General features: G+C 56.2%; 1 protein-coding gene across 9 annotated transcripts in view; it reads right to left on the bottom strand.

The window, feature by feature from the left end:
* Window positions 1-20805, bottom strand: part of ARHGEF10L (Rho guanine nucleotide exchange factor 10 like) — a 186700-nt gene that overhangs the window by 24313 nt on the left and 141582 nt on the right. For all 9 annotated transcript variants that reach the window (XM_043531746.1, XM_043531742.1, XM_037881154.2 and 6 more), the window contains 4 exons: window positions 20393-20479; window positions 19451-19683; window positions 18158-18309; window positions 7382-7527 (listed from right to left, as the gene is read on the bottom strand). In XM_043531746.1, the coding sequence (XP_043387681.1) occupies window positions 7382-7527; window positions 18158-18309; window positions 19451-19683; window positions 20393-20479 (618 nt within the window). The remainder of the gene's footprint in view (window positions 1-7381; window positions 7528-18157; window positions 18310-19450; window positions 19684-20392; window positions 20480-20805) is intronic.

The following is a 20805-nucleotide window of genomic DNA, read 5'->3' as shown; positions in this document are numbered from 1 at the left end:
GCCCCAACCACTAGGTTTGTCTGCTTTATCCGTAACAAGCTGCGTGTTTCTTCCCAGGCTGGCTTGGTCTGTAAGACCACGACTCTCTCCCCAAGACACTTCTGCTGTGATGCCTACAAGAAAGCCAGATAACGAAGGCTACATTGGGTGGATGCCTGTGTCAATCTCTCTGTTATATAGACACACCGACGCAGGGCCTCAGTTGGTGGAATTTGCTACAACTTCAGTGACCTTCCTGGAATAGCAGCAGCTTACGCCGCCCTCCCTCGCTAGTTGTCACGTATTTGGAACCATCACGCTACGCCCATTGTTAGCTTAAGTCGCTGAGAACTCACCGCTACCCTCATCCTTCCCCGTGTGGTTTGTCCGTCTTTTGTCGCATCTTGTCTTCGTATCTGATGAGATCTTCCGGGCAGGGACCCTGTCACTTACGCGCACAATGGAGCCCTGATCCTCTCTCTCGGGGTTTTATACTGCTGCCCGTCGCCACAGTATCCGAGCCCCTACCGCGTAGCCCAGCACAAGCGGTAACACACAGTAACCTCCTCGCCAGCCCCCCGACGCTCTCCTCCCAAACGTCAGACCTGTACAGAACACTGCTGCTAGAAATCATCTTCCCCCCTCAGGTTTAGGGCCACGTCACCCGCCTCAGTCTGTTCACTGGTCTCCCGCTGGCTGCATTAAGCCTAGGTCACAGTCTACTCCTCACACTGCCTCATATCCATGGCCTTGACAAGGCTCAGTGGCTCCGGCCATTTCCCTTCTCCATACAGAAGGGGTGTTTGGGGATTTCCGCTCTGACGAAGAGCCCCGGCGGGGGCTAGTGGGAGACCTGCCAGAGATCATGTGGGGATCCAGACCCACTCAGAAGCCTCCTGCACCCCGTTGAGGTGCCCAGGCAGAGGTGTGGAGCAGGGGGCGCTGCCGGTCTGGATCGAGGCGTATGGGCGGGGCTGTGTGCGTGGCCTGGCAATGGGTGCTGCCGGCCAGAACTGTCATGCATTGCCGGAGCTGGGTGCAGAAAAGCTTGCTTACACGTAGGGACGCAGTCCCCCTTCGGCGTAAAAGCCAACGCCTTCCGGCATTGGTTCAGGGGAGTTAGAAAGGAGAAGCCGTGGCTGGAGGAGGGAACTGTGCGACCCTGAATCTGCCTGGCCTTGGGGCTGGTCAGGCACATGAAGGGAAAGAGGCAGAATCAGATGTGATGGGGGGCGACGTGGGGAAGGGAAGTTACTTGTGACACACACACACACGTCTGACAGCAAAGAGCATCTCCGGCGAACAGCGCTGATGATTCTACCCGGCCTTCGACCTGGGCTGCCGCACGCTGGAAAGTGCCGCAATTACAGGTAATAAGCACCCCCGGGCCGCCCTCTGTCTCCCTTGACAAGAGCTCCCCACCCCCACCTCCCTGCTCACTCCGCCCCAGCCCGGGGAGGGGTAATGGCTGGCGAGACGGAGCGTGTGTGATGCCCGCGGGGACGGTCATTAGCTGTAGCCAGAGGGCTGCGCTGTGGAACGAAGTCCATTTCCTGTTCAGTTCCCAGCAGGAGCGGCTCGCTATTAAATATGGATCGAGCTCACCTCGTTCCCGCACGGAATGGAAATGGGCTGCTGGGTGCGGAAGGCCAGCTCTCCCCGTACCGCGCACGCCTCCCTGCAACTTCTCCATTTCAACTGGGCTGTCGACGTGCGGGTCTCAGTCTCTGCTCCCCCGCCCCCACCGACTGCAGCTCACTGACCCCCAGCAATCTCTGACCCAGTGTAAAACGCAGGCTAAAGGTGGTATTGATCCCTTTTCAAAGCCGCCAGCACACTGCTGGTCTTAAATGACAAGAGCAAAAAGGCCAGGACTGCAGCTTGCCCTGCCGGGGCGGCGGAGAGGGGGTTATACAGTTGCGGAGGCAAGGCTGGCAGCTCAGACCGTAGCCGCCGCGAGGTGCGGCGCTGGAACACAGCGACTCGGCCCCAGGGGCCGGATCCTCAGCTGGAGATGTGGCCCATTGACACCAGTCGAGTGACACTGATCTACACCTGCTGGGGATCCGGGGCTAGATTCTTTTCTTCCAGGCAGGGCTGGCACAATGGAGAATAGAGGAAGCAGGGTCTGGCGGATAAGACCCGAGCTGAATTTCAGGACAGTCCGGCCTGTAGCTGCATCACCTCAGACAAATCAGTTGGCCTCTCTGCCTTAGGCTACGTCTACACCTCCACTTATGTGGGTAGAACATGTGTCGCTCAGGGGGGTGAATCAGCCACCCCCAGAGTGACGTAAGTTACACCGAGCTAAGCGCTGGTGTGGACAGCGCTATGTTGGTGGGAGAGGCTGCTGCCGTTGATGGGGGGCTAATTAAGCAAACGGGCCCCGTCGGCGTAGAGCGCCCACACGAGGCAGCTCACAGCAGTGCAGCCGCATCGATACAGCTGCGCCACTGGAAGGTCTCTAGCGCACCAGAGCATCCCCCGCTGTACAGTTGCGATACCCCCTCTCCTCAGCATTGTGGGGGTTAAAGTGCATTTCTCCTCAGAAACGGGACTAGAAGCACGAACGCCTCGGGCTCCTCTCTTATCTCCAAGGCCCCAAGCTCCAATTTACAAGTTTAAACAGAGACAGGAGTGGGGATTGGGGGGTGGGGTTCAAAGTGTGGACCCTACAAACCCCACCTGGCACTAGGGAGTCAAGGTAGCTTCTCTCCAGCTCTCCCGTCCTCCCCAGCAACCAGGGCCAGGAGGCCAAAATTATTCCTTTGATGGTAGCTGGGCAGCCCCCATGGGTGGGTTTGCACAGGTGTACCTGAGTGGCCCTTCAAGAGGAAGAAAGAAGGAAGGAACAGGCTGCAGTCCCCTCTCCCAGAGCCAGGCTGGCTCCTTAGGGGCTCATGAGAGCCTTACCTGGGCCACCAGCCTGAGCAGATGCGACCGATTCCGCCCCACGGACACGCTGCCGGGCAGTCATGTGACAGGGTGCTCGCGATCTGGCGGTCAGCGGCTCAGAACCCAGGCACGTCAGGTCCGGCGCCCGAGTTAAAGCGGGCGGCGCAAAGCTCTCTACGGGAGAAAAGGTCTTACAGCAGCTGGAGAGAGGCACATGCCGGAGGGGAATCTGCGCTCCAACGCAGAGAGGCGGGAAAAAAATAAAAAGCCCCTTCACGATGCCACCCAGCCCATCGTCAGCTGGAAGCTTGTTCTGCTCAACTAACGAGCTGCAGCCACACAGCTCATCGGGCAGGAGGGATCTAGCCTAGGGCAGCCTGGCTCCCACTGCAGAGGGCCTGACTCATGCATGTGCCCCAGCGCGGACTCCACCTGACCCTGAACAGCCCCTCGCTGGTGGAGCGTCGCCAGCAGCTCCCACTGAGAGCAGGCACAGGCCAGGCAAGGGACTGAAACGCCAACCTGCCAAACCCAAGCTCCGGCTGCCCGGACCACGCCCAGCAGGAAGCCTCCGGAGCGGCCTTAAATGCCTCTTTGTCCCCCAAGCTTGGGGCACATAAAATCTCAGGGCCTGTGTTCCAGCTTGGCTCAGAGTGGAGCCGAGTGTCACCTCGCCAGGGGGCACGTGGGGTGCTGCCAGCTACGCCAGCTTTAGCATCTGAGACTTGAGTCTGCGGCATGGCTAAGGGGTCCCCCAAAGTTAGCCTGGCAGTACCAGCCGTGGGAGGCTGGGGCGCGGGCAGTGTTTGAGAGCTCCCCCTCCCACACACACCCTGGCGCTTACTAGGCACTGGGGAGTCTTACGGGGGCTGCCGCATTTGTATTTAACCATTTCAGAGCCAGAAAGAGCAACAGACTATAAAAGCCTATTTTAAAGCCTCCGCTTCTCCTGCCCACCCACTCCCCAACTCAGCGGGACCTCTGAATCCCTTCCAGCGAGCCCACTGCACCCTGAACTCAGCACCTGGCTCAGGACTGCAGTCTGCAGTCCCTTGAGCCTGGCGTTTAGTACCTTCAGACTGACCTGGACGAGCGTCACCTTCATGTGGGCTTTTATAATCCCCTCCGCTAGGGCTTTCCAAGCACGTGGTCTTTGTTAAAACCACGCTCCATCAGAACAGGCCTTTACTGGTGCTAAAGGAGATCTCCTTCAACCACTTGTAGTAGTAGATCCTTATCCTCTCTGTGGGCTGAGCTACTACAGTTATCTGTAGTATGGAAATGCCCAGAGACCAGCCAAGAATAGGACCCCTTTTGTCTGGCATTGTACAAACAGCGCAAGACAGCTCCCGGGGGGCAACCCCACTCACTGCCAGTGGGTTAGATGCCACCCCTGCCTTTGGGTTTGCCAAGCCAAGCTTCTGACCATCTCTTGCCACTGTGACCTGTGGAATCACTGGAACACGAGAGTGCCAGGCCCATTTGCACAGACAAGTCAGGGCCAGCCGATCTGTCCCATTCAACCAGCAAATGGTTAACTTGGCCCAGCCAGGGAGCTGGCGGACAGGGGAGGCCAGTTAACGAACAGCGCGCCCCAGCGCTCTAATAGACACGAAGCGAGAATGCTCCCCTCCCATACCCGCGCCGCACGCCAAGGGACATTTCCAATCAAATCACAGCCCATTAGGCATGAGGCGGCAGAGAGGCCGGGGCACACGCAGCCTGGAAGCAGCCCATCTCCATCATAGCATGGGAGTGCGCTGAGGAAGGCGGTGGCCGGTCGGAGTGCGGGGAGTGCTCAGCCGAGAAATGCACCGTCGTCAGAGGCCTGCTATTAGACAGCGTGGGAGCGGGCCTGGGATGGAGGCCCTGGAAATGCCCAGAGAACGCCTCCAGCCACCGCAGCTTGTGCACAGCGACAGCGGCAGGCAGTGGCCAGGCAGGGCACTGCCCGCAAATCCTGCCTTGGTCTTTCACAGGTGAGGCAAGCCGGAGCTGGCTGAGCCAGTCGCAGAAAGGGTTCTCTGCAGTCTTTCAGGGGGCTGGCTCGGCTTCTGGGCATAGGGGAAGGGCTGCCCCCATCTCCAGGAGCCCAGCCAGTCACTGCAGACACACTGCGGGCTTGTCTACACTTGAAACACTACAGCAGTACAGGGTCATCATTGTGGACACTGCCTAACGCTGATGGGAGGGCTTCTCCCATTGCTGTAGTTAATCCACCACCCCAAGAGGTGGTAGCCAGGTTGACAGAAGAATTCTTCCATCTGCCCAGCATTGTCTATGCGGGGACTCAGGTCAGCTTACTTACGTCGCTCAGGGGCGTGGCTTTTTCACACCCCTGAGCAATGCAGCTGGGTTGATGGCCAGCCCCATGGGTCTGGCTACACTACAGTCGGGAAGTATGACCGCAGCATGTGTAGACGGAGCCAAACTAGCCTTAACAGAACTCACTCCAACAAGAGCAGTAAAACCATGCCAGCATGGGCTGTACCAGCTGCCTGGGTCCCAGAGTAGGTACAGTCCAGAGTAGGTGTCTAGTTTCGGGCCCCACACTACAAGAAGGATGTGGAAAAATTGGAAAATGTCCAGCAGAGGGCAACAAAAATGATTAGGGGGCTGGAGCACATGACTTATGAGGAGAGGCTGAGGGAACTGGGATTGTTTAGTCTGCAGAAGAGAAGAGTGAGGGAGGATTTGATAGCTGCTTTCAACTACCTGAGAGGTGGTTCCAAAGAGGATGGCTCTAGACTGTTCTCAGTGGTGGCAGATGACAGAACGAGGAGTAATGGTCTCAAGTTGCAGTGGGGGAGGTTTAGGCTGGATATTAGGAAAAACTTTTTCACTAGGAGGGTGGTGAAGCACTGGAATGGGTTCCCTAGGGAGGTGGTGGAATCTCCATCCTTAGAGGTTTTTAAGGTCCGGCTTGACCAAGCCCTGGCTGGGATGATTTCGTTGGGGATTGGTCCTGCTTTGAGCCGGGAGTGGGACTAGATGCCTCCTGAGGTCCCTTCCAACCCTGAGATTCTATGATTCTATCCACGCAGCAAGCCCAGCCTGCCGCAGCGTCAAAGCAGCTGTTATTTGAAGTTCGCTAGCTTGAGCTCGGGTCTGTAGACGCACCTGGAGGCACTCATGGAGTGGCCTCTGGCTGAAGCCTGGCCCTGCTGGCTGGCTCCTGAGGGAGTGGACTCAGCAGAGCTCAGCCTGTCCCGGCTGGCGGAGCATCTGGGACGATGTAGGAGGGCTTAGCCGATCCCTCTGGGTGCAGGAGACCCTGGGTGCACTGGGGAGGATCCGAACGCCAACAGCCACCCCCCAAAAGCATTCCCGATACTTTAGCCAGGCCTCATGTTATGCTGCCAACTTCCCTGCTCTCTCCAGGCTTCTGCCAACCCACCCTCCTGCAGCCGGTCCTCACCCACCACACTCCCCCTGGAGCAGCTCCATCCTCAGGCTCCTCCCTACATAGCTCTGATGCCGTCTTCACCCGCCCCCACAGCGTCACACGCTGCCTCAACCCACCCGGCCCCCCAATGTCGCGCTGGGCGCCTGGCCACTACTGAGCATCCAGCATGCCTGCCCCAGACACCTTGCCGGGGGCTGCTTCTTCCTCCCCATCCCCCTCCACCAGCAACAGCTGCATTCCCCTTTCCACTTCCCCAGGCCAGTGCTTCTGGCAGCTCCCTTCCTCCCCCCACATCCAGTCACCCTCCAGACGCATCTGAAGCCAGGGGTCAGAGGGACCTCACAGGTGAGCAGGAGCACTGAAAGCATGAAGCTCCGCCCGGCCGCACGCTCCCATGGGTTCTGTGCCCGCTGTCCAAGTGCCGTTCCCGTGCTGCTCAGAGCCCCGCCCGAGGGGCGCACAGCCAGGCTGCCCCAGACACTGGCCTCTCCCTTTGCAATCGTTCCGGCCTTCACGCCGCAGGGTGCCAAAGCAAGTAGGGAGCAAGCCTGAGACAAAGGACTCCTGGAAGAGCGTGCAGGGGTAGGCCGGGCTCGCTCCAGAGCGGCTGGCCTGAACACTTGCCAGCGCTAAGGATGAGACGGCACTGGGGCTGCGTGGGCTGGTGGGGCTAAAGCCACAGTGACCCCAAGGAGTGAGAGAGAAGAGAGGCTCACCCCGGCATGTTCAGCCATCACACGATACTCTTATCTCCTCTCCCCTGGCTGCTCGCAGGGTGCAAGCAAAGCTCACCCCATGCCAGCCACCTTCCGCATCTTACAGCCTGAGCAATCTGTGCGCAGCCACGCAGAGAGCACAGGCCAGAAACTCCCTGGGATGCCCCGCACAGATGCAGGAGTGGGGAAAGGAGTCGACACCAGGTCAGTGTAGCCCCAATAGGAGCCTAGTCCAGGCCTCATCTGGGCCACCTGGTCAGTCACCCGACATGTCATTCGAGGAGCTGTGGGGAGGGCAGAAAGGAAGGAATCCCCACCCTGAAGGAGGTTGGAAACCTGGCACCCAGCCTTGCACACGGCACGGGGCACCGAACCACGGAGGTACCTGAGCCTGCAGGCTGGCAGCATCCAGCACGGTGACCTGGTTGGCACAGCTGGCCCACACGGTGTCATCCAGCGTCAGCAGGGTTCGCACCGGTCCGGCCCCCACCTCCAGACAAGTGGGCTGCGCCTCGAGATCCCACAGCCCCCCTGCAGAAACGAAAGGAGAGCAAAATCACAGACCGCTCACAACAGACCAGAGGAGGAAAGGCAGCTTGGAGCCGGATCTCGGCCCCCCAGTCTAGGGCTTTACCCTCAGGAGTCTCCGATGAGACACTGGTCCCCAGCTGAAACCCAGACCGGGGCATCTCATGCTACAACCTCGGCGGAGCCACATTTCGATGAACAGATGGAGCCCCGCTCTTGCACCATCCCTCCCTCCGTTCACCAGCTCACCACTCCCTGGGACACCTGCAGCCGTTGGTCCCGTGCAACAGTAACAGCAGGAAAATATGGCGCTGCCGACAGCTTCTTCCAGGGAGCGTTAGCTGCTGAAAGTGGGCAGGATCCGCCCGAGGCTCCCCACAGAGCCCAGGCCAGGCCTCCATGGACCTGAGTTTGGAAGCCTCTGGCCTCACACCCGGCCCTCCCCAGCACATCCGCCCGTCGGCAGAGGCGTTCCCACCGGGGCTGGAGGTGGAGAAGAGGAGCTGGCCTGCAACAGGAATTCGGGTGGCTGGCTCAGCAGGGCTGCAAGGTCTCTTTCCCCTACGAATCAAGTCTCACCTGATGCCTCCACATTGTGAATGCGGCTGCAGGAAAACAAGCGCAGTTCTCTTCCCTGCAGCCCTGACAGCATGCACGGTCTATTTATAACCAAGCTGCCAGGTGCGGGCAAGGGGGGGATGGCGTGGGATTGCTTGCACAGGGAACACAAAATACTGGGGAGGATAGAGCAAACGCCGTCTTTTCCAGCCAGCAGCTGCTCCCTTGCCACCCTCCCTGAACTTGGGCAGCAGCCTCTAGGGGACTAATTAACTCCCTTTCCTCTGCCATCGCACGGGCATGGAGAACAGATCGTGGGGCAGGCTGAGCCAGGTGGCAGAACTTAGCTGGCTTGCGGCCTCCTTCACAGAGCGTCCTGGTGCGGGGAACGGACTGTTCCTCGCACAAGACCCTGTCACGTTCCCCCCCCTTTGCTGTGATTATTCCAGCCTTGCAGCCCTTCCCAACTGCCACCTGGATCCCTTTGTTAAACGGATCCAAGGAGCAAGGTGGGGGTGTCTCAGATGGAACAAGAGGGAGGGGGGCTTGCAGAGGCTGGGCACGGGGGGTGCGAGGGCAGGAGGGTTTCTAAAACAGCACAGATCACACGCATGACAGCGCACATCTGCCCAGGGAGAACCACGCGGCTCTTTAAAATGGAGCTTTGAAATGCAATTTAGGAAACGTGCCTTGGCACACGCCTGCGCGGCGGCTTTCCTCCCGTGCCCTTCAGCACTTCCTCGCGCTCGGCCCGGCCTGTCATTAGGAGGAACTGAACTGCCTCGGCTCTTTCATCAGGGCATCCCGCGGCGCCAATTTCCCCAAAAAAGGCGCGGCGGGAACGACCTTTCCCACCCCTCGCATTTCCTGAGCATCGGCCCCTGCTGCAGGTTGACCCCTCTTGGCACCTGCCTGACGTGAGCCATGAAAGGATCCCTTTGCTGCCCGACTCCTGACCCGCAGCGCACGCGACTCTACAAACGGCTGAAAGAGACGGAGGCGGCGGCATCTCTTCAGGGAAACGGGGACGTTCAGGAAGCTCCAATTAAAGCGACGTGAGGTTATGGATTAAACCAGGGACTTGAGACGAAAAGAGACAGGACGCCACCAATGGTGTGTGGTGCAGGGCGGGGAATCGGGGCAGATCAGTTGCCCGCTGCCTTCTGGGGGGTTCTCACTGTGGTGCCGAGCTGGGACAGACACCCCTCCGGCGGCAGGGCACACATCAGCCTCTCAGGTCAGATCACCTGGTCTGATCTCCTGTACACTGCAGGCCAAAGAACCATCCCCACCCACTCTAACGGGGTCAAGAAGGAACTTTACCCAGCCCCCCACGGGTAGGTTATTCCTCGACTCCCAACTTCAAGGTGTCTCGCACCTTCCTTGCTTCTGGTGTTGGCCACCATCAGAGACAGGACCCTGGGCTAGATGGGCCCCTGTCTGACCCAGCCTGGCCATTCCTATGATCCAACCAGCGTACACGAGTAAGTTTTTCTCCTGTGAGTCAGTGGGTCTATTTGAGGAAGTGTGGGCAAGTCGCTTGAGCGCCGGGCAGTTTGTTCTGCTGAGTTTGGCGAGGTATTTTGTTTTAAAGCCTCAAACGCTCCCAGAAGGGGGTGGGCTATAGAAGGGATCTGGCCGTGGCTGCATCCCGAACGCAGGAGCTGAAGCACCCACAGCAGAAGACCCTCCCACTTGCGGTAAAGGAGTAACTGTTGGCCGTGTGGCCAGCAGGCTGCGACAGGTGCTGTGGGTGATCAGGAGCGGGAGACCTGGTAACACCAACCAACCAGGTGTGTTTTATACACAGAATTTGACAGTTCCCAGCTCCAGAGAGATCTGAAAAGCAGCTGCCCTGCCCAAAGGACCGAGACAGAGCTGGCCCCTCAGAGCCCTAGGCTTCGAGGACGTTTGGGCAATTCAGCTCCACACCCAGTCTGGCAGAACCATTCCCCGCTCAATGCCAGTTGCTTCTCTGGACTCAAAGGGGAAGGGCTGCAAGTCTGGGGAGGACACACCGTGTTCTTCAGACAAACCAGAGAGGTTGAATCCCTGCTTTAAGCCCCAAGCTGAACTCAACCCGAAGTATGAAACCACGAACCAGCATGTCCACAGCGCTATGGCCGAGAGTCCAGGCGGGATGTTTCCAGCTCAGGTTCCTAAGCACCTTTGGGACATTTCCACCAGGTCATTTTTATTCACTAAATCTCTCCCCTCTTCAAGCATACAATTCGCTTCTCCCCAACCTGTCATTGACAATAACTCTCCGCCCACAGCTCAGTCAGGAGAATTTTCTCACATTCGACACCTTAAAAAGAAAAGGAGGACTTGTGGCACCTTAGAGACTAACCAGTTTATTTGAGCATGAGCTTTCGTGAGCTACAGCTCACTTCATCGGATGCATACTGTGGAAATTGCAGAAGACATTATATACACAGGAGGAGAGTGAGTTTGTGTGTGTATGGGGGTGGGGGAGTGAGAAAACCTGGATTTGTGCTGGAAATGGCCCACTTTGATTTTCATGCAGGTTGTAAGGAGAGTGGTCACTTTGGATAGGCTATTACCAGCAGGAGAGAGAGTTTGTGTGTGTGGTTTTTGGAGGGGGGTGAGGGGGTGAGAGAACCTGGATTTCTGCAGGAAATGACCCACCTTGATTATCATACACGTTGTGAAGACAGTGGTCACTTTGGATGGGCTATTACCAGCAAGAGAGTGAGTTTGTCTGTGGGGGGGGCGGAGGGTGAGAAAACCTGGATTTGTGCTGGAAATGGCCCAACTTGATGATCACTTTAGATAAGCTATTACCAGCAGGACAGTGGGGTGGGAGGAAGTATTGTTTCATGGTGTCTGTGTATATAATGTCTTCTGCAATTTCCACAGTATGCATCCGATGAAGTGAGCTGTAGCTCACGAAAGCTCATGCTCAAATAAACTGGTTAGTCTCTAAGGTGCCACAAGTCCTCCTTTTCTTTTTGCGAATACAGACTAACACGGCTGTTACTCTGAAACCTGTCATTCGACACCTTAAAACTCTCACCATTTTGATTAGACCCAGGTCACGTCGTATGGTTCATTCCCTGACTGGATACGCTTCGCTTCTAGTCAGGTTCCTCATACAGTCACTTCTGCAAAGGTTCACAGCTTTTCCTGCCTGGAAGGAATCACTATCAGCATCCGGCATTCATAGCCCAGGCCTGCCCAGAATCTCATAGAAATGTAGGATTGAAAGGTACCTCCAGAGGCCAGCCCCCTTTGCTGAGGAAAGGCCAAGAACCAAATAAACGTAGACCAGCCCTGACAGGCGTTTGTCCAACCGGTTCTTAAAAACCTCCCTTGGAAACCTATTCCAGAGCTTAACTATTCTTATAATTGGAAAGTTTTTCCTGACATCTCACCTAAATCTCTCTCACTGCCAACTAAGCCCATTACTGTTTGTCCCACCTTCAGTGGACACGGAGAACAATCAATCACCATCCTCTTTAGAACAGCCCTGAACATAGCCCTGAAGACTATTATCAGGTGTCCTCTCCCGCCCCAGTCTTCCTTTCTCAAGATAGCACAGGTCACAGAATTTCACCCTGTAATTCCTCCCGCGAAGGAAATTTTTTCCTGCTATTGAAGTGACACTCCAGAGCCGATTAATTTGTGGCTGAACTACAGAACATCTTTTCAAAAGACATCCAATTTGGATTTAAAGCTTTACAGTGATGAATTCACCACCACCACTTGCTAAGCTGTTTCAATGGCTAATTGTCCTCACTTAAAAATTAGCATCTTATTCCCAAAGTGATTTTTTTTTTTTAACTGCAAACTATTGGATCTTGTTATGCCTTGATCGGCTACATGAAAGAGCTTCCTAAAGTCAGATCTCTTTTCCCTGGTACCTGTAGTTTATAAGCAAGTCATCCCTTAGCCTTCTCTTTGATAAGATAATGATCTTAATCTATTTAAGTCTTTCCCCGTAAGGCCTGTTTTTCAAATCTCAGATGGTCTTTGGAGCTCTCTGAGCCCTTCTGCAATACTCACTTAACATCAGCTGTTCCAGAAAATGAGCGATTTCATTTGAAGGAACAACAGACCTGTTACTTTTGGCCTAAGAATCTGCAAGAGAATTTATGGAAATATTTCTTCTTGAATTATTTCCCCAGCCCTCAGCAGGTGCTTCACACCAAAAATCTCTGCAGAAGAACTGAAAATAAGGACTGAAAGCAACCTGGTCATCCACCTTGTCCATTTCCTGGGTTTGGAAGACCCAGAGATGGCATAGATTGGCACAGCTCTACTGACTTCAGGGGCACTACACCGATTTGTGCCAGCTGGGGATCTGGCCCAGAGACTCCTGGGCTCTGAGGTGCAGCCCTGGAAGAAACTACAAATAGCTTTTTAGGGAGCAAAAGCTGGAGATGCTGGCATCCCGCCAAGCAAGAGGAAGGGAGGGTAAACAGATGCGTTGCTAATTTCTGCCCTTCTGATCAAGGAGGAGGAATGGGGGAAATGGAACAGAAAGAAACTTAGCAGCTTCCTGAAGGCATCGCATTCACCAACCGGATTCTGCATCACCTCTGCTCAGAAAGAGCAGCGCAGAAAGCATCCATGGCATGTGTCGAGTAACAGCGCAGTGACGTATTGTCACAAGCATGACACCACACGTTTCCCATACAGCTCACAGAGGAGACGCTGATGGGAACACACCAGCTGGGAGAGGAAGGGATCCCCTAACATTCACCAGCTGCTATCAACAAGAGCATTGGGGTGCCCGGCCCGAGGAGAGAGCCATTCCGCGGACACTCAACCCAGAGTAGCTCTTACCCCCCTCATCCCTGATTTCTCTGGCTTTCCAGGCAGCCTTACTGGTCTCACTAGGACCCCAAGCCCCTGACACGTGCCACCTCCAGCACTGGCAAAGGCAAAGCCCCTTTAGCTCAACTGGAAAAGAAACATTCCCCACCCTGCCGCACTCCACCATTGGGAGCCCGCACCTAGCGCCACAGCAAGAGACTTCCAAAATCAGAGGGCTGAGAGGGAACCTTTGGTGACGCCCAGGGGTTACTCTTCCGAGCCCAGGCCCTTAGCAGAGCTCCTTTGAGCAGAAGAGGGATCGAGGACTGTCGGCTCATGCTGCATGTACACCGGCGTCCCGGATTGCATGCCCGCCTTCGGCCCGTGGCCGGGTCCCGAAGCCTTGGGAAGGCTGGACTGCCGAGCTCCACGGTAAAGCCAGAGGACAGGGATCAGCAGAGACCCACCATCCGGGATCGTACTGCAGCTCAGGAACTAGCCTCCCTCTTTGTAACTACTAGGTTAGTGCAGCCCGTTCCCTCACATGCGCCTTTCCCTACGGCCCTGCTGCTTTAATCTCTGTCCAGGGAGCTGGTGGATTCAGACCCTGTGCTGTTCGACACGTGCCCTGCCTTCCTCTCAAACGCCCGCCCAAGCACGGCTCTGTCCACGGACTGGGCCGCTGCTGCCATGAGACCCTGGCCCCTTTCAGGGGACACAGCGGCTTTGTTCAGTTCGTGGAGGGGCAGAGGGACCCGGGTGCATTAAGAACGTCTCTGCACAGACCTGCAGGTTCATTTCGGCTCTTTCCTGCCCTCTAGTGGTAACATGGGGGGTATTGCCTAACACGGTGAATATGGGTCTCGCTCCACACAGCATCATCCTCCCCCATGCCTCCCATAATGCCTTTGGGCTTCTCAGCCCCCTGCCAGTCCTATGTGCCAACCAGCCATCGAGATCCAGCGCCTTCCCTCCAGCACCGCTGCTACATGAGGTCTCACTGACCACGTGTGAAAACCAGATGTAGGACGGAAAGCAGCTCCCCCCGGCCCCCCAACTCTCTAATCTTCAGAGGCTCCAGATGCAGCCTGAACACTAGCATAAGGCAACACACGCAGCAGTCATTGCCTCATGGAAAGCCTCGGTAACCCCATCCACGGCCAGGTCAGAGTTCCTCGTGGGCCATCACCTCTAGAGGCTCCCGCCTGGTGGCCCAGCCAGCCCCAGGCGTATGTAGTGACCCCCCGCTGTGAGCTGGCGTTGGTGAGAGAACATCCGGCATTCAGTCCCAAACCACCGACTTCAACACTTGAGCCACAGGAGTAGCTCCATCCCCTAGCAGCAGCAGTAAACTGTTCTCCTCAAAGTGGGCCTGCCCCTATAGGGGGAATGGGACGCTTCGTAGGCACATGGATGCAGCTCTGCTTCATTCCCACTGCCCAACCTTCCCTCAGCGCCTTGGTCCCTACACTAGGAGTGGGAGGGAGAGTCAGTAATTCCAGAAGTCAGGAGCTGAATTTAGCCATGGAAATCCCAGCAGGAATGAAGTCTCGCTGGGCTCAACCGCCTGACACGCGGCTCACCTCTGCTGAGAGGCAGGGGGCAACTGAGTGGATCCAACTTTAACAGCATCCCAGAAAAAAGCAGTGCATGAATAATTGAGGCTCACACTAACCGGAAGAGCTGCAGCAGGGGCCTTGTGAATCCCTTGCTCTTTGGCTGAGCAAGCAGGCAGAGAGCTGGGTGAAAGGGGGCACCCGGCGACGGAACAGAGTGGAGACTGCACCCTCACAGTGAAGATGGCGCTTCTCCCCAGATATCAGAACCACCCAGTTTCCATCCATACCACGCCTTGCAATCAGGACCCTCGGGATTCCCGCAGACACGGGATTCTTCCTCGGGTGCCAAGGAGAAATCCCCTTCCACGTGGGGTGCACCAAGGTGCGCTTGTGACTGACCTCTGCACACCACAGCCATGGCACCAGGACATCCAGGCTCTCTGCACACCAGCGACCACACTAGCGCTTATGGCATAGGCAGATGCCCCAGAGGGCTCCTGGAGACTGGAATCCGGGATCCTCATCTAGTCAAGCCCCTTCAAGCAACGAGACAAGCCGGGCTCTGTCTCTGGAAGTGGGGCCCATGTGAAGTGATGCAGAGCAGCTCCCCACCAGCTGTTGGCTGTGCAACAGCTGAGGGCAATGTCTGAATCCAGCTGCCAGCCTGGGGTCTAAACACCCCCCCCCCCCCCCCATTTTGACACATCAAGCACCTTTATCTCTGGCTGCTAGACTAGTTGAAGGTGCTCAGCACCTCACAGGACCGGGCCCTCAGCGCAGGCTAAACGGGATGGGAGCCACCCACATCCGGAGGGACCTAATGGCACCACATTGGTGGCTCCGTGGTTTATATGGCTGAGCCAGGACAATGGGATGGAGACCTCAAGTTTCCTCCTTGCAGATCCTTCACGGACATGGGAGACCCGGTGACAGACCCCGGGTAGGGCTGACTGGCCTTGGTCCGCCGTCACTGCGCTTTTCATGGACACAGATTTGTCCTGCCAAGATTTCCCATGGCTTCAGCAGAACATTAAAGAGCAGTGGGAGCCAGAGAGATGAATCTGTAATGAACGACATTGTGGGGGCTTTTGTTTGCTATCCCTGAAAGGCTTCCAGAGGGAATCTGCTCCCTTTAGAAAGTCGAAAAGAGATGATTTTGCAAACCACCAGCCCTGAGAACTCTGTGCGTATTCCAGAAAACACCCAGCCTGCAGCCTCTAAAGATCCTGCACCTCAGAGAGAATGGAACACGGGCCCCCTCCCTGGAACACCACGCCTTGGAACCCCAGCACCTGGCCTCCGTGCTGGATACCTCCCAGACACCAGCAACAGGTGCACCTGAACGGATGCCAAAAACACGAGTAGACAGGCCCATGCCGCCTCCAGAAGCCAGGCTGAACAGCTGTGCCCAGAATTCCAGAGACATCTTCACTGGAACCCCTGCAAACCAATGCCAAGTGCTCCATGCAGGTGCCATACCAGTCTGCTGCCCCTTTCACCACAAGCCTGGGCAGATACCAAGAGCAACTCGGAGCAGAAGCCAGCCAAGAAAGCACAAGCCAAGAAATTCATTCCTGGCCCTCCACCCACTCCACCCTCTCAGCCACTCTCCACCAGCCTTCAGCTATTCAGGGTAACCCCTTGCACTAGAAACAGAAGTGAAGGGGGCACAGCATAGCAGATCTTTAAAGTCGTGCGAGTCCCAGGGAGCCAGATCCCCAAGAGAAGCAAAGCCCAGCAGCAGGGGAGAGGCAGGGAGGAAGCGGAGATGTCACAGAGCGGAGGAGAGGACCGATACGCAGAGACGGAGCTGAAAACGGTTTTTGCTCTGTGCAGTGCAGGGAGCTGGGTTCCCGACCGTATTTAACCAACAGAACAAGAGCTCCGTGCTGCGTGAACCCTGCAGATATGTGCACTTATTTACATTCCCACACACTCCCGCCTGCCTGGGAGATGGCTTTCTTGCGCCTCTCCCTCTTTAATTAAAACCCATAAATGCCTTATCAAAAACTCATTTAAAAAAACCAACACACTGCCCCGTGGACACCCCCCCGCGTATAACCCCGAACGGGCCGCGATGACACAGCCATGCCAGCTGCTTAATGCAGCACCAGGAGAGGGAGCAAAGCAGAGACCCCTGGGCCGGAGGAGCGAGCATTCACCACCCCACGCCATTACATAACACCTGACACCCAACGTCCAACCCAGAGGGAGAAGTCATCCACAGCACAAAATCTCGGCACAACCTGCCATTCAGGCATCTTCCCCTATGCCTGATCCACCGAGGCTATGAGTCTATTGCTGATTATCAGCACAGGTGCTTAGTTCTTTAGCTCAAGATGCAGGGGCGCACGCTCTGGGCTCTGACGGTCCCAGGTTCAAGCCCTGATGGTGACCAAGATGATGGTCAGCACAGACAAACCATTTTAGCCCTATTTTGAGAACCCGAATGGCATTTATGGCTTTGCCTTGGCCCTCAGCAGCCATGTACATCGTCAGTATCAGTCCTTGGTTGGATTTGATTTATTCGGGTAAATGGACATTTCTGGAAAAGGGAGCAATTGGCCAAGAAAAAAAGTGATCCTGACAGATGTGTCACTTTGGCAAACACTTGTCTAGCTTGGCAGACCAAGAAAGGCTCATTGGATTGAACGGCTGGGAACAAATGTCCATTGTCCACCTAGAAGTTAGAGCAAGGAAGTTTAAAAGCCATTTGGAGAAAACCAGTGTCTTTTATGCCAGAGAGAAGTGACAGCCCATCAATAGGAAATTAGTCTATAATTCTCAAATAGGATTTTATTTCTGCAGCTGTTATGAATCCTGAATTCCAGCGATTGCATTCTGAACAGCCAATTAGCATCTCTCTCTCTCATATATATATATTTATTCGCAATCGTGGGAAAGTTTTAAAAATCACTTGGCAATAAACTTGGACCAACTTTCCCTACAGGGTCCAGGGAAGGTTCGGACAAGCCTGTCCCTCCGTTAGGTCAGTTAAGTATTGTCTGCTTGTGACGACACCCTCAGAGACTTAGGGCAATCCTAGGACCACTGGAACATGCATGCAGGCCACAATTACTGTGTCTGAATGGCCAAGAGAATGACAATAACTGACTGAAAACTGCAGGCCAGTAAATCCAATCAGCACCCTGGATATATTGCTAACTATTGTTGTATATGGGACCCTTTCGTATCACATCATCTATCTTTGGTACATCTATGGCCTTCAGTACTGCAGGAGCGGAGTGCCCCACAGGCAGGCAGGGCACAGCTATCATTCCTGTTTTAGAGATGGGGGAAATGATGCACAGAGAGGTTAAGTTACTTGGCCAAGGTCACAGAGAAAGTCTGTGGCACAGCAAGGAATTGAATCCAGGGCTCCCACAGCCTAGGGGCTAACCTATGCCACTGACCCATCCTTCCCTTCTGACATGCCGTGTTACTCTGCGGGCCACTGGCCAGAGTCTGGGCATGGCAGCTGTTAAGAAGATCCAATTCCACCCCTCCCAGCTAGCACTGGGCATGTTACACCCGTGCTCCAGGCATGGATCTATGGGCCATGCTCCAGTGCAAAGGGTTAAGTACCGACCCTACTGCAGCCAGGGCAACGGCGAGACGAAGATACCGGACCTGCTGCTGGGAGACCATTCCTGCCTCCCCAGCCTCATTCCAGATCCCTGGGGAGGACACGTCAAAAGCAAAGCGCCCGCCTCCCCGTGCGCCACTCCCACACTCACCGTTGTTTCTGGCGTAAGCAGCTACGGTGCCGTTCTGCAGTCCGGCAAACAGGTACTCGGGGCTATGCTTCAGGCAGAGGACAGGCTGCCGCCCAGGGCTGCAGGTCAGCAAGCACTGGGTCCCCGTGTCGACGCTGCCGTACACCAGGATGCTGGAGAGAGGGGGAAGGAGTGGGAAAGGCCAGAGTAACAATGGTGAGCACCTGTGCAAAGTCCAGTCCTGCCAGCCGCCGACTGCACCGGGAGTCCCCCGCACAGAGCGGTTAGCGGGAGCATGTCCAGCCGATCCACCTGCACAAGGCAGGTTCTGAACTTGCCACCCGAGGCTGATTTCTCAGCGTTTCTGCTCCACTCATTTGCTCCCGGACAGAGGAAGGTACGGCCCAGCTCCTCCATGCATACGATTTAACCCAGAACATGTATTCCCTCTGGGATGGAGCCCAGGAGGGAGACATCCCAGCCAGGGAGGAAGCTACGGCTCCCACAGCTCTGTCTGAACGTGGAGCTCTTGGACTGATGACGTGCATGGCTGGTGTCTGCAATGCCAAACTCAGGGCTCCACCCTAGGGACAAGTGGGTGTGATCAGGTTAGGTTCACCGGTTGGCAGTTGCCTGTAGTAACGGAGCTAAGTGACAGCAGTGGGCAAATCAACACACACGCTGCCAGGATTTCCACAGACAGACGAAGCGCAGCCTGGGAAAATCGTGGGTGCCCAGAGCTTGGTCCTTGCAGGCTCCTGGCTGGTGGCAGATGTCCTGCTGCTGCAAAGGCCCAAAGCTGACAACCACCGGCTCCTAATGGAGACTATTTTTACCTGCTTGGGCAGAAGAGTCTGAATCCCTCTGGCATCAAGTGGAGACAAGACCACGAGGTGCAGGAAGGGCTAGGGGGGATAGATGAGGGGTGGGGGGGTTCTACCTGATCTGATTTGCAGATCCTGTCCAGGGCCTGGCCTCTGCCTTCCACTGTCCAGGCTGGAGGGGGCCGGAAGAATTTGGAAAAGAGCAGCCTTAAAAATCGGTGACTCCCTTAGGGGTGGAGAAGCTCAACGCCCAGCCCTGCCCATTGCTCCAGGAGTGGAGGTGGGTGAGGGGGACGTAAGACTTGAGATTTGCAGGGGGAGACACTGGCTGTCCTCAGAATTCTACTGGGCTGCAGAGGAGGAGGAAGGCCAAAGACGGAGAACAACGGAAGAGCCAGCCAGGTGGACAGCCAGCAGCGCTGCTAGAGCGTAGTGCTAGCGAAGCCGAGCCCCCACTCTCGGGAGATGGTGCCCCCTGCCCAAACCTCACCTGCCATCCTGCAGCCCCAGACAGATGGTGGGATGTGGAGCGGAGGGCTGGTCAGCTGCAGCTCTCGAATCCTCCGCTTTCCCCTCCTCTTGCTCCTCCTTGCTCTTCTCAGGAATGTACTCCATGCAGAGCACCTGGGAGGCCACCGGGAAGGACTTTACCGTGCGGGGCACCGAGCGGTTGAGTGAGAAGATCTCCACCTGGCCTCCTGCGCCTTCCTGGCCTCCTCCAACCTGTGGGGATGCAGGAAGCCACCCAGAGGGGCTTTTAACTTCAGCCCCTGCAGGCTGGAATATTCCCCCACCCCCGACCCCTTCCTCACCACTGCTAACAATATAGTGCCCCATTTTCAGCCCCGGCTTTGCCATAGGGTGGAGACTGGGATGGACAAGCTACTTGGACTATGCCCATGGCAGCTCCTCCCAGGTCTCGGAGGTTACTGGGCCTGATGCAGGACACGCTGGGTCAGGCTCTCTGGCCAGGGGCTGTGGGCGTCAGGCTAATCAGAACGGCCCCTCCTGGCCTGCAAGCTCTAGAAGGTGCACAGGATCTCCCTAAAGGAGCGTTGGAGGGTGGAGCGGGGGGGCCTCTACCCCATGCCACAGACCCACTAGGCAGCATCCAGGAGTTAATTACTGCAATTACTTTGGGTAGTTTACGCACTGCCCTGCTTGAACATCGGATTTCCATGCAAGGAACCAAAACCTCAGGCCCAAGCATAACTGGGGCTCTGACACTTCGCTGCCCACCCCCTTGCTGCCAATCTCCTTCCCATCTGACACTCGCCAACAGCACCAGTAGATATCACCGGGATATCTGAGCATCTCAAGCCTGAGCTGATTTGGGCCCTCGAGGGCGAGCCCAGACTGGGATTAGCAGGAGGCTCTAGCCTTCGGCTTTCAGGAACCGTTCCCCACGCAGGCCAGCTCAGCCCATACTCACCCACAGATACCCCTGCGGGAGGGAGGTGCTCACAGCAGAGAAGCCCAGCAGCGAGGACTGGACAGGATTGTGCACCACGGCTCCAAGCTGGAAGACAGACATGACATCATCAGCTGAGGCCTGGACAGCGCTTTGCTGGGAATCATCATATGAGCAAGAAGATAAATGCAAGAGCCAACCATCGGATTTGAAATGCTCTCCCCCCACTGGCCCCTCCACTGCCCGTCTGCACCCGAACATGCTGAGAGGTGGAATTTGATCAGATGCTTCCCAAACCACAGCGGCGCGGCTGCATAATCATGAGCCATCAAGGTAGAGAAGATGCCCTCTGGCCCTGCGATCCACCAGCAACCCCACTCCCCTGAGCCTCCTGGCAGAGCAATCTATGGTTTGCACACAAGCCTGGACTTTTC

The sequence above is a fragment of the Chelonia mydas genome, chromosome 18 (genome assembly GCF_015237465.2).
Source record: "Chelonia mydas isolate rCheMyd1 chromosome 18, rCheMyd1.pri.v2, whole genome shotgun sequence".
In the NCBI taxonomy this organism is placed as follows: Eukaryota; Metazoa; Chordata; order Testudines; family Cheloniidae; genus Chelonia; species Chelonia mydas.
The sequence above is the reverse complement of the archived record's forward strand: the minus strand, read 5'-3'. Positions and strand labels throughout refer to the sequence as shown.